This window comes from Haliotis cracherodii, unplaced genomic scaffold (genome assembly GCF_022045235.1).
Source record: "Haliotis cracherodii isolate W230 unplaced genomic scaffold, xgHalCrac1.p SCAF_8, whole genome shotgun sequence".
In the NCBI taxonomy this organism is placed as follows: Eukaryota; Metazoa; Mollusca; class Gastropoda; order Lepetellida; family Haliotidae; genus Haliotis; species Haliotis cracherodii.
In genome coordinates, this window is record NW_027266341.1 from 1,573,056 (window position 1) to 1,587,571 (window position 14,516).

Consider the following 14,516-nt stretch of genomic DNA (forward strand, 5'->3'; position numbering starts at 1 on the left):
CGTTTACCACTTCAGTGAAACCCACGAGCACGGGTATGGCGCTGGCAAACCTAGAAACGTAATCGGGGCGAACCGGGATTCGAACCCACAATCAAAGGTTTCTGTCGTGCCCAGGGGACGCAACTCTGCTCAGCCAATTGCGGCGCCTTAGACGACTGGGCCACCCGTGCCCCCCTGGAAGCTTCAGTCTTCACTTACAATGAGTATGAGAATGTAATGTATGTGGCAGAGACGCCAAGAGGCAGTGGTCCGGGTAACACACGTGGAAACATACACTTGGGAGTATGAAAACTAAGGAAATGAGGGACATGAGGCTTTAATTATAATCACACCAAAGGATACGTGTTGCATCGTAGAAAATAACGCTACCTCAAGTGCCACATGATGCAGGCGACGATGTATTTGAATGTGTTCTACCCCCAAGAATTCTTTGCGGGACAAACTTCATGAACCAGAGACTATCTTGTATGTCAATCTATTATCGGTGTTCAACCTTCAGAAACTAGAATATTATGTATGACAATCTTATATCGATGTTCAATCTTCAAAAGCCGGAATACCTCGTTTGACAATCTTTTATCGATGTTCAACCTTCAAAAGCCGGAATACCTTATTTGACAATCTGTTATCGGTGTTCAATCTTTATTATAAGTATAATAACTTGTATGTGAATTTAATATCGGCAGCAACGTGTGAAATTGTCTCCTTTCTACCGTCACGAGAAACGAGAAACATGACATTTCACGAGACACATGAACTATTATAAACATTGTGTGTAGTCTTCAAAAGTGACAACACATATTTGAGATCAATAAAATTCTTACTTTGGGATATGATTGTATACATAATCAACTTTAAAAAATTGTTGTTTTTTAAATCTACGAGACTGCTGTTGCAATTGGAAACGAAAGAATACAGGCAGGTCAAGTTACAAAAAGCGCTTTGCGAAACTAACAGTTTCGATTGACGAGTTTTACAGAATTTAACAGTTTTTAACAAAACATTTTCAAGAGAATAACACACGGCAAGACGAGATATTAAGTCAATAAATGACTTGTCATTATTGTGCCTTGTCAATGTGGAATTAAGGTAAAAAGGAAATTAACAGTTTGAATAGAGACTAGACACTGACGATTAAGGGGAGATAATTTGCGGGGAGGTAACTCTTGTACAACAATAGTTCCGTCAATGTTTTATGTTCACTGCAGTGCAGCTTTAAAAAACTCAGTCTTTCACACTGAAGTATATAAAAATGAAAATACCTTGTGTGGTAGTCTTTTATCCTTATGTCAGTGTCACTGTCTGTTACTTGTGTTTGCGTCCCTTTGGCACGCCAGAAACCTATGATTATGGGTTCGAATCCCGGTTCGCCCCGATTATGTTTCTAGGTTTCTCAGCACCATACCCGTGCTCGTGGGTTTCACCGAAGTGGTAAACGTCTGAGACCTGCATCATTTCGGGCTTTCCTCCCACATTAAGCTGACACGCCGTGATATAACTGGAACTCAATCACCCACTCACTACTTGTGTTTGCCCTTCAAGATCCAGAATACCCAGAGTACTCCCGACCCTGAGACTAATCGTAAACTCAAGTGCAACCCGCTAATGGCACGTAAACCGTTTGGAACCTGGACGTACAACTGTAGATAGTGCATGGGAACTAAAGTGGCCACAATTATCTGAAACATGTTCCAGGCAGGAACATAAAAAACGATATTTATTACTTCAAAATTGTATGCAGGAAACACATGAACGGCCTGGGTTGTCACGCTATCGAACGATGCATATCTAAATGAGCCCATTCCAAGGCAGGAAGTGAAACTTTTCTGAACATATGATATATATACACTTGCTACCTATACAACTCGTTTACTAAGAACACAGCTATAAGAGATGTAAGTCACGGCAACGTGCTGTGCAGAGTTGCGCCCCTTAACCATGACAGGACCCGGAGATAATGGTTTCGAATTCAAGATTCACATAGAATATGATTCTAGGTCTGCCAGCACAATACTATGGTGGCCGAGTGGGGACATCGCTTTCTCGCCTTCTATTACGGCCGATAGAGCGATAGAGCGATAACACGAGGCGAGAAAGCGATATACATATCGCTTTCTCGTCTCGTACTATCGCTTTCTCGTCTCGCACTATCGCTTTCTCGTCTTGTGCTATCGCTTTTTCGTCTCGTGTTATCGCTTTCTCGTCTCGTGCTATTGCTTTCTCGTCTCGTGTTATCGCTTTCTCGTCTCGTGCTATCGCTTTATCGCTTTATCGCAGCCATAATTAAAGCGAGAAAGCGATGTCCTTCTCGGTCACCATACAATACCCGTGCTCGTGGGTTTCACCAAAGTGGCACACTTGTACAACCTGTCACTTTTGGCTAACCTCCACATAAAACTATAACGTCATTAAATAACCGAAATACAAGTGTAAGCGGCGTTAAACCAAACTCACTCACACACTGAAATACTGAGATTTGTTTATAGTTCCGCCAGCGCTGCAGCAGGACCTAATTTAACGGAACATGTTTTCCTCAATGCGCCTGTTATTTCTGCGATCGCACATTAAGTAAGGGGAACCAATTCAAACCTGAAGTGCCGAGTATTTTAGTCAGGGAGTCATACCTGACATAACTAGGCCTGCATATCTGAGAGGCATGTAACTTGTGCGCGGGGCTGGGTGTGGTGGGGAGCGGAAATGTAATGAGCGTGTTTTGTTGTGAGTGATTAGTGAGTGAAACTTGGCTCCGTCTGCCAGGGAGACTGGTGCCAGATGGATTACACCGACATGCACAAAAACTACCAAAGAGTTTTTACAGCTGAAATCGTCACCTTGGTAACGTTAGAAGCCGCAACTGCGCATTTCCTCCTAACGCATTACACATATGCAACACCTTCAACCGGTGTCGAATAGATGAAGTATTTCTCCAGTTAATAATCTAAATATTTCATCTCGGAAAACAGATAACGAGTTTCTGTTGAGATATGTGAGAACAAGCTGAAGCGTTAATTATGGCGTTCCCATTGATGGATGTAAATAACGATGATACATTGTGTATATAGAAATATCAGATATATGCCAATTCAATGTATGTCAATATGTAAACTCACACTTCAAATGGGATCTTGTATATTTACGGGAGCCTAATAATACGAAGTCTATTTCGAAATCCTAATAGAATTTCACGCTCTAGAACTGCTATCAGCGGTAATGACATAACGTAACGCTATACTCCGTCGTGGGGGAGGGCGGATGAGTTTTGAGGGGGAAGGGGGATCTTGGTGCATCTAGAGGGCAATACTATAGACGCAGCATTAACTGTCTGACTGACAGTCGGTAGCATGTGGATACTACACCGTGTACGGGAACGACTACTACCACGACCTCTAGATGGTTAAACTACTGTGCTACAAAGGAGATTGTTCCGAGGTAAGATATACATGCTTTGATTATACAAGCATATTGATACTGGTCGACCAGGTAGACCACACACCTGGAGGCAATTAGAAGGTCAAAGACCTGCGCCCTCACCTGTGTAGGTGAAGATCGTACAACGGTTCAATTTGGTTGTTTTGATGTTTTAAAGCTGTTTTGAAAATGTGCTTATAATATGATAACAATGTATGTCATTGAAGTCAATGTTCTTACCACATTGGCACATTATTAGGTATCCAGATGGCTAATTGATCTGGGATGTTGTGGTCGTGGTATTGAAATATCGGCCTTAATGGATTCCAGTTATCAATGCGAAGTGGTGTCATAAGAAATTCACCTTTTAGGAAAAAAAGCGTTTACGTTAGAAAAACCCCATTCAAATTGGTATGATTTATAGGTTCGGCAGACAAGCCGTGAGGTGTTGACGTGCAGGGGAAAACATACAAATATAAATCTTGAAAAGTTTAACATGTTAAACTGATTGAACTTCTGATTTGTTTTTCTACTTTATTCGCCAGTGGATGGTGTATGCGTGAAATGGGCATTAGCTGTACTGACTCAAGACCAAACGGAGTATTGGAAACGCTGAATTAATATTTACAGCAAGAATGTGTCTGGAACCGTTCATTGTGGTTCCGCGGATAAACCAGTTTCAGCACTCGCTGGGAGACAGAGGGAGTGTTTACGTGGGGGGTTATTTTCTAGTAGATACAAAAGCTGTTTTATTTCCGTAACTTAATCAAACAAAGCTTCAACACATGCGGCGTCTTACATGACCGTTATTGACACAAACTCCTCAACACGGCGTGGCTCCCTGTAGCATTAGCTTCTTCAAACTTCCTAATACCTCATGTAATTATCTGACATTACCTGTAATTATTTTGCATTACCTGTAATCATATTGCATTACCTGCGTTTGTTACCTATAAGCCCCATCCCTACCCCATGTAACTAAGACCCTGGCCCCCCGTCTCCCTTTCCGCACGTGGCTGGTGGCGGGTGGAAGTGGTTCATGCAACAGACAGATGTGCGCGTGACGTTCTCTGCAACAGCGCGTGCTGTGTTCACTCTTCCTAAGGCATAACCTGACAATGTTCATTTACGTTTCGGTGTGGGTTTGATTGCCTAGAAAATAAATGGGAGAAACTTTACGGGAATTAGAGAATTATCTTTGAGCTGCATGGACCACATTCCCTAAGAATGCTATACATGATGTAGTGTTGATAAACCTCCAAGGATATGGCAGTATCGTAGTTTCACGGACTTCAGTAATACGTACTTTCGTCCGTGGTGGTATATACACTACAGCGAAGTATACATGATGACACGCACTGTGAAACCTCGTTAATCCGCCTGACCTGTTAATCCAGTCACCCCGTCAGGCGGACAAACACTTACAAGTACAGGACATCACTCCATACACGTGATTCGTTTAACCGGACGAAATCATGCTGATTAACGGGGTCCTACGGGGTGAAGTTCGAGCAAAATACCAATTGACTCGTGTTTGCAAATTCGTGCAATTGATATTGTTTTCTTGTATATGTTTCTATTAGTTTTGGGGAAATACATGCGTGTTTATCGAGAATATACTGTGTAGACGAAGAGGGTTACAAATGTTTATGCCATGTGTTTATCTGTACAGCGTAATTAGACGGGCGCCATAGTGTATGGCCGTTTCAAAACGTTAATGTTCTGGAGTTTGTGAAAGTGTGTTATGGGCAACTCACTGGTTGAACGAAGATCGTCAAGTGAATATTTCTATATTATAATATCTTGAGGTATAACCCGTTCTTATTCTTTAATAGAACACTATTTCTACACAATTTGAGTCATGATACATGATAAATGTAATCAAGGCTATGGCCGATGTCTAGAGATGGGGCGTGTGTTATAAACTTATCATAAGGCTCGAGGCCGATTATAGATCCATTTTAACATCTCGTTACAATCTTAAATGTGAACTTGTTTGAGTGTATCTTAAAGTTAAAACGTTGAACGTATTCAAACAAATGTATGAATATCTTTGAGCAACAGTTTCCACGTGTGTCTCGCTAATCCTTTGAAAAATAGCCAAACGTTTCGTCAGAAATGAAAATGAGTCATGCTTCTGGTTACTGAATTATTTTTCATATATATGGTACAAGCATGGATCACGAGGGTAGCGTCATTCCTTTACCTTCCTTCCTTGTATTGGATTCTGTCTTATTCAGGTTCTTGTTTTTAACGTTTTTTCTCAAATCTTTATGAGACACTTTAGCTCTCGTTCCTAGTCAGAAGATATATCATTAAGTTATTGTCACAACTTATACAAATCGGCGAAAACTCTTTGGTGAAAGGAAATGAAATGTAATAATGTATGACGTAATTTACGTAGGTAGTGAGTGAGGGAGTATGGTTTTACGCCGCTTTTAGCAATATTTCAGCAATATCATGGGCTTCACACGTTGTACCCATGTTGGGAATCGAACCCGGGTATTCGGCGTGACGAGCCAACGCTTTAACCACTAGGCTACCCGACCGCCCCTTTACGTAGGTTGACGATAAAAATACGCATTACGTGTGCGTATTGTGATCATAGGGTAGTTTGGGCTCAACTGTTTGCGCTTCTAAACTTCACGAAGACTCCTAAAACGTATGTCAAATTTATCTTTCGAAAAAACTTGTAGTTTTGTTTAGGTCCATAACATGATTTAGTCAACAACAAAAAAGCTACCAGTAGAGTTAGAATAAAAAACACTAACAAGTTAATAAGCATAACGACGCTTGTTGAATAAATGAGTTTTTGGTAATTAAGCTTGTAATTGGCTTATTGAATGTGAGACATGTTTGGAATGTTTGAGATGCTGGCGCGAGACAGACGCCGTGATCTGCTCTCATCAACAGCTGGAGCACGCGCGCCACGAGACACAGCGCACCTGTCAGTGAAGACCAGTCTTATAATGAAAAAATGTTGATCATTAAATATATGAGATATACAGCTTGTCGGCGGACTTCTCTCTGTCCCTAGTTAACGTTGATGTATTGACAAGTTGATAAAAATATAATATAGCTTGCACCCACACTCAATTACGCTCTTAACAGAATTAGGCCAACGTGAGAAGCATGCTTCCGCCTCCAGAGAACTGACGTCGACAAACTGTACTGTCCTTGTGTGTTGAGGACGACATGATCAGCAACCATCTTCGTCCGTTCGCCCTGCTTTGAATATGCTTTCATATTCTGTGTATAATCGGCCCGCAGTGTGGCCGTCGTGCTTGAAGGTGAGCAGTTCTCAGACGGTTTCGAACAGTTTGCGCACTCAGTCTACCCTTAAACAGTTAATTTCTGGTTGATGTAGCCGTCAAAAAAATCGGTTACGGGGGTGACGTAAGACAATCTGACGATCCTCTGCATGTGACGTCACACGTGGTCGACCTGGCCGAGGGCGATCAGCGGTTGTACCCGTTTGCTGTAGACGCGTCTGTAAATCATAAACAGTCCGTCGACTACAACCCATCGTCCTTGCGACTTCAGCTACGGACGTTCCCGTCTGCAACATGCCGATGGCACGCTAACGTTGCACATTTGAAAGACGTAGCATGACAAATGGCCGTAAAGACTTTTGTTTTCTTGTGTTTTTCTTTTTTTGTTAATGACTGCTAACAAGTATGACTGAAAACACGTGCGGTTTTATGGCCACGTGACCAGTTGCACGTGAAAAACACTTTTGCCACTATAGTGCTGTGCACATGATCGATTCACCTGCACAAAAACGGGTGTTGTCTGAAGACAATACGTGGCCATTACTGTTTAAATACACAATAAGGGCCCACAATGATAACAGGTCAAAATGTTAAAATTTTAGGATTGTGAAGTTTTTAATTTGGTTCAGTATATCATTGAATTTGAGTTTGCTACATTTTTTATCAATAAAACGCTGTTTTCTTTTCAACGAAGATAGAGAAAAGTTACATATTTGCGGTTTGGACCTATTTTCAGTTCTAGCAGAGATAGTGTCTTCTTTTAGGCTTCATGTTGATATATGGCACGTATATTGAGCCTTGGGTGAGTGAGTTGGGTTTAACACCGTTTTTAACACCTGGTATACCAGTTGTATTACTGCGTGCCAGCTTAATGTGGGAGGAAAGCCCGAAGTGATGCAGGTCTCACACGTGTACCACCTCGGTGAAACCCACGGGTATGGTGGGTGCTAACAAACCTAGAAGGATAATCAGGCGAACCGGGACTCTAACCCACAATCATAGGTTCCTGGCGTGTCCAAGGGACGCAACTCTGCACAGCGAATTGCGGGGGCTTTGGACAATTAGGCCGCCTGTGTCCCCTCTTGAAACTTGAATCAAGACGAGAGAGGTACCCTTTGACGGACATTTCACTAAGGTTAAATGAAATATAACATAACTTGAAAATCACCAACGCACACCAACCGCCATACTCTCATTACTTGAGTGAGCCTGTCTACCAGACCCTAGTGAATGAATTAAGAAACGAATCCAACTCAAGTCTAGAATGATTAGGCAAGTCTAGATTGCATCAGCTCTCGAATTAACCACTATTCTGTTCTCCATTTGATCTTACTTTTTATTTTGTAGATATGTATTTTTAAATAAGATAATGTTTCTGGGACGTAAACAGCTAGTTTTTATTCCGTTTGGATGTTTACTCGATTCCATTCTAGCATCTAACATTCATTGTTATGAACTAAACAAACACAAAACTATTTAAGTCTTTCTCTCCGTCAGAGAACAATAAATAATGACAATATACATTTAGATAAGACATTCAACACGTAAGGAGTTTATTTACAGCGCGGTGCCGCCCACTTTCTTCCTTCCTACAACCACGTGTTTACGCCACGTGTTTACACCATGTGTTTACTCTTCACTCATACCATCCTGTCTCCTATCTCGGTCACTGGTGCCTGAGACTGATATGGACCAAACAAAGTGTCCCGGAAATAATGCGATGACATCATCGCCGATCCTTCCTGTTCCAGTGTCTCTGATTTCACTGTGGGCGTGGCACTATTTACAGACACGTGTTTTCCATGTTGGCCATATTACCTTCTGGCTCTGCCATTCCGCTCCAACAACAGGTAGTCTACATTCCTATTCACTTCAAAGGCCATGAGCAATCTGTTATCAGAGTCAAAACCTCGAATATCGCCTTCCGAATAATTCCGGGGTAGAATTACGCGGAGGTGGCATGAGAATAGGACGCTGTAATCGGGTAGTCATTATATTCCTTATCTCTGTGGTAAAGAGGCTGGGAGAACTTGCAGCGGCGGAGGATGGGTGGGTTTACCGTGGTTCGAGTGGGTATTGGGAACATGTGTTAGGCCGAGGGTGTAACTGACAAGGCGTCAGTATTAAATATATATACAGACCCAGACTGGCAAGAATGTAAGGAAAGGTGGAAATGGTGTAGGGGAGTGAATGGGGAGATATATCTGGCGATGCCCAGAAGCTTGACATATCACACTCGTCATCTAGCTACCAGCAAATAAGGGTATATCTGCTGCCTAATTTACAACATACATGTATGGATTCACAATGCCATTTAGAAAGTGGTCAAATGTAACAAATGTTATATACTGAACCGCAAAAGAAACGTCACCCCAAGTAACATTGCATGAAAAGTTGTCATTTAAATATCTGGGTAATTTTTGTCAAAGTTTCTAAAATTTAACATTACCTTGTCCGGAAAAATGAAATTTGATGATAAAAAAACAAAGCAGATGACAGTAAAACCGATCGCCTAAACGCATCACGGCAACGGCCATGATAACCCGATGCACGTGAGTTCCGTGCAAACTGAAATGCACATGCGTTCCCCCATTTCTTGCCCTATGAAAATCCATCCAGATCGGATAACATTCATTCGTTATTGAATTGCCACATGCCAAGATTGACAAGAAATCAGCGACACCAAGCCCTTGGACGATCGCATGCTGGACAAACCGCCCGGCAAGTAGCCAATGCATTTCAAGTCCACGTAAGTACCATATACAGGCTCCAGCAACGGTACCAGACCACCAACACTACAGATGATCGACCATGTAGTGGAAGACCAAGGGTCACCGCCCGATGTCAGGATCGTCAGATTGTGCGACAGCATCTTCAAGATCGCTTTGTTGCTGCTGCCGAAACTGTTGGACAGACTATGGGGACACACCAGCGACACATTAGTGCGGTCACCGTGCGTCGACGATTTACGAGCAAACACCTCCACTGTCACAGGCCACCGAGGACCCATTCTGACGTCACATCATCGCCGGGACCGTCTTCAGTGGGCAACACAGCACTAGCATTGGCGCCACCATCACTGGAGAAGAGTCCTCTTCGCCGACGAGAGCCGTAACTGTATCTCAACAGCAGTGGGCAGAGAGAGTGAGAGGGCCTGGCGACGCCGTTGGGAACGTTATTCGGATGCTTGTGTTGTTGAGAGAGACTCGTGGGGTGGTCCGAGCATCATGATGTGGGGTGGAATTGGTCTTGCACAGAGGGTCGGCCCTGTGGTCTTCCAGAACACACCCACCCCCCCGGCGAGAGCAACAAGAGGCTTCCTCCAGCAGAATGGCATCAGAACCATGCCTGCCCTCAGTCCCGATTTAAATCCCATTGAGCACCTGTGGGACGAGATTCTAAGACGGTTGAATGACGTCCGACCAAGAGTCAGGCGTTCTACAGAGTGTGGGCTCAAGTGCCTATGGCCTTCACCAACCGCTTCACCCATTCCCTGTATTGACATTGTGCGGCAGTCACCAATGCACATGGCGGACACACGAGATACTGACTTGTGATGCCATTTTCTCAGAGTCTAGTGTTGTGTTTCACTTTAAGAACATTTGACACTTTAACTTCAACCTTGATGATCAGTTTTCCCAAGTTCCATCTTTTTGATATGTCTCAAAGTTTACAGTGTTTCGACAAATAAGGTTTCTCATATATCTATCCATGGTGACGTTTCTTTTGCGGTTCAGCATATATACCAATTATGATGCTGATGATAACCCTTATAAAACAGATACAAGTTATAATTAAAAACGTCACGAAATGGCAGATTTTCAGTGGCATTACTCAGTGAGGTATGGGGATGTTGGCTACTTCACGATCTTCTTGCAGCTACACCGACATTTGTCTGTGTTGAGATAACAGCCCAGGCTATGTTCTTTCCGCCGATAGCATACTGTGACATTGGTCTTGAAGTATCAGGGGAGAATTTTTTTCAAAACTTCAAATGTCCATTAAGTCCTCAGTTTGTTGGTTTTGATTTATCATAGTGACCACATAGAATACAGCTTTCCATATACATCACACATGGTTTCCAAAAGGGGTCTCGTGACCAGCCCCAAATGCATAATGGTCGGAAATTGAGTTTGAACCCAGTTTTCACCATACTTGTAGTGAGTGAGTTTGGTTTTACGACGCTTGTAGCAATATTCCAGCAATATCACAGCAGGGGACACCGGAAATGGGCTTCACACATTGTAACCATGTCGTAAATCGAACCCGGGTCCTCGGCGTGACGAGCGAAGGCTTTATCCACTCGGCTACTCGACCGCCCCACCATACTTGTAACATTAACGATAGGCACCACACTTAATGTTCCCACAACAAGCTGGTATACCGTGATATAACTGAAAATATTGTTCAAAATGGTGTTAAACCCAGCTCATTCACTCACCTACCGACTCCGGTCTCTGCTATGAAGCAGATAGGTTTCCATGTTGACACTGGAACTGTTTCACACCCAGCATTCTCCTGGCCGTACATAGACAGCGCTGAAACATCCACAGCAGCTGCTCAATATATACTGACCGCTAAAAGAAACGCGAACCATAGAAACCTTTCGAGAAGTATGTAAGTTAAGAAGAGATGTTTCCAATGTGTACCACTTAATGACAAAACTAACAGTCAAGTGTTACCACAGTGTCCTTATTCTTATAACGATATGCTGCACGTGATTTCCAAACTTTACACGCTAATCCTGCACGAGACAAATGGCGCATCTGGAGTCACGGATCGGTGACGTCACATGTGATACGTTCATGAGCGTCGGTTGACACAACATACCAATATGTTTGTTTGTGCATCGAAATAATTAATATCTTGAATATGAGTAATTCTTCATATTATTAACCACCATGTATGGTATTCGCGTTTCTTTTGGCGGTGAGTATATTTGCATTATCCCAGGTACATGACGGCGGTCTGGATCAGACAAACCAGTGATTGATGTTGCCGCCGTCGGGGTATGTTGGCGTATCATCACTGAGCCTGACGACTCCATCCATTTAGCCACCTCATACAAGAAGCATAGACTGCTTGGGACTTTGACATGAGGAACATTTATCAATAAGTAAACTTTCATCTTTTTTATAACTCTCCAACTAGACGGCTTGGCATTCAGACCATAAACCTTCCATGTGTGAAATTCTTAATTTGTTAACCTGAAACGAGGCGGGTTATTTGTAGGTTACAAGTGATGGACCTGGCAGTTCTTGAGTAGACACAGCTTCAGATGGAGAGATCACCCAGGGCAGCATCGTGTATCGGCCATATGTTGCACACAGGAAAAACCCAAACACGTTTACGTGTAGAATAACAAGTAAATATATCATGAATAGAAATATCACATGGTGTGTCACGGGAGGTTCCTGACATAGATCAGTCTGTCGGGGCCGAGTATTTAGAGGGATATAGGACATGGGAGTTTCTTTCTACTCGTACATTATTTAGTCATACCGTCGCTCTCTACCATTCTTAGTTTCAGGAAGTGAACTCGACCAGAATCGATTTGTTTGAGACAGTTCATCGTGATATTCAGCCAAGTTATTTTAGGGCGGACAATTTTATATTAAGAGGTGTGTATGTGTGTGTGTGTGTGTGTATGTGTGTGTGTGTGTGGGGGGGGGGGGGGGGGGGGGGGGGGGGGCTGAGATTTGTACGTCACATTTTGAAAGTCAACATATGGAACGAATGTTAAAATTTTCTCACTGTTCACTAAAACAGTTCAGATTAGGTGGTTTTAAGACGGAACATTGAAAATAGCAGTATGATAAGACCCTTACACAGTGTGGCGGACATGTTTGTACTTACAGGTGCACGAGGAATGTACTTTTCTATTACTAACATTTTGGATGATGACATGAATAGCATAATGTTTTATGTAAACTGACGAAGAAACGTTAACAAACTCAAATTTGGCACGCTAGGTCCACACATAGTGTCATAAAGTGGTTGAGAATCAATCGCCCAAACGCAACCAAAACAGTTTGTTGAGTAATGAACGTGCTACCGTACCCAGATCAAGGGAACTTGAGTTTGAAGTGAAACGTGTACTGCACTTAAAAGCATGTCAACCTTCAAAGATATTGGTATAGAAACAGGATGTATTGTTCATGTCCACCCAAACGGTTGGACAGTAGCATGCTAAAATTTACGCCACAACAGAAAGATGTGTTTGTTTGTTGTTTAACGCCGCACTCAGCAATATTCCAGCTATATGACCGCGATATGTAAATAATCGAGTCTGGACCAGACAATCCAGAGATTGACATCATGAGCATCGATCCACGTAACTGGGATACAATGACATGCATCAACCAAGTCAGATCCTGACCACCCGACCCCGTTAGTCGCCTTTTACGACAAGCATAGACCTATTCTACTACAAAGCAACGCTGGTAGAACAGACACTGGCAAAGAGTCATGTTCACAGGGGAGCACATTCAAGCTTTTCCTGGCAAATGTTAGAATTTGTGTTAACCTCCGACAAGGAGAACATTGTTGCATTCAAGATGTCGAACCGTTTGGAGGCGGCAGTATATGTAGCCCTGTCAATGCGGCATAATCAGTCCTGTCAATTCAGCATATGTTGCCATGGTGATTTGGGAAGGAAACATACCTGGACAGTGTGACACTGACCAGTATCTCTACCCTGTTGTCCTACCTGGCAAGGGAACAGGATAGACCCTGTTTCGACAAGACAACACAAGGCCCTCATTTAAACATATGTTCCAAATTCTCATTCATGGCATAACTTGTAATAATGTTGATTCATAATTCATTTCATTTGACAACACAAGTATATTTATGTTTGTCCAAGTAAGTGTAAATGATGCTTAATCGGCATTTCACATCAGTCAACAACTGTTTGAGTCATATCACAGCAGGACAAGCGGAGTCAATAACCTTGTCAAAGGATACGACACAGTGACTTGCATGATATCGCGTCTTGAAATGGAAGATTGTTCATGTCTCGGTGCCAAAGATTATGGCTTTGCTCACGAAATATTCTGTATTTATGAGGATAGCCATATTGCGGTCGAGACTTGTTTTTGAGGATGAGACATATTTTCAAGAATAAGGTCCCCCTGTGGAGGTCCCCAGTACCTCATGCTAGTCTCCCTGTTGTGGTCCCCAGTACCTGATGCTAGTCTCCCTGTGGAGGTCCCCAGTACCTCAGGCTAGTCTCCCTGTGGAGGTCCCCAGTACCTCATGCTAATCTCCCTGTGGTGGTCCCCAGTATCTCATGCTAGTCTCCCTGCGGAGGTCCTCTGTGCCTCGTGCTAGTCTCCCTGTGGAGGTCCCCAGTACCAAATGCTAGTCTCCCTGTGGAGGTCCCCAGTACCTCATGCTAGTCTCCCTGTGGAGGTCCTCTGTACCAAATGCTAGTCTCCCTGTGGAGGTCCCCAGTACCTCATGCTAGTCTCCCTGTGGAGGTCCTCTGTACCTGATTCTAGTCTCCCTGTGGAGGTCCCCAGTACCTCATGCTAGTCTCCCTGTGGAGGTCCCCAGTACCTGATTCTAGTCTCCCTGTGGGGGTCCCCAGTACCAAATGCTAGTCTCCCTGTGGAGGTCCCCAGTACCAAATGCTAGTCTCCCTGTGGAGGTCCCCAGTACCAAATGCTAGTCTCCCTGTGGAGGTCCTCTGTACCTGATTCTAGTCTCCCTGTGGAGGTCCCCAGTACCTCATGCTAGTCTCCCTGTGGAGGTCCCCAGTACCAAATGCTAGTCTCTCTGTGGGGGTCCCCAGTACCAAATGCTAGTCTCCCTGTGGAGGTCCCCAGTACCTCA

The 14,516-nt window shown here is 43.4% G+C and overlaps 1 protein-coding gene across 2 annotated transcripts in view; it reads left to right on the top strand.

Moving 5' to 3' along the window:
• Window positions 1–3,334: 3,334 nt before the first annotated feature.
• Window positions 3,335–14,516, top strand: part of LOC139450500 (F-BAR and double SH3 domains protein 2-like) — a 144,582-nt gene continuing 133,400 nt past the window's right edge. For both annotated transcript variants that reach the window (XM_071232225.1, XM_071232227.1), the window contains exon 1: window positions 3,335–3,429. In XM_071232225.1, the coding sequence (XP_071088326.1) occupies window positions 3,391–3,429 (39 nt within the window). In that variant the 5' untranslated portion in view covers window positions 3,335–3,390. The remainder of the gene's footprint in view (window positions 3,430–14,516) is intronic.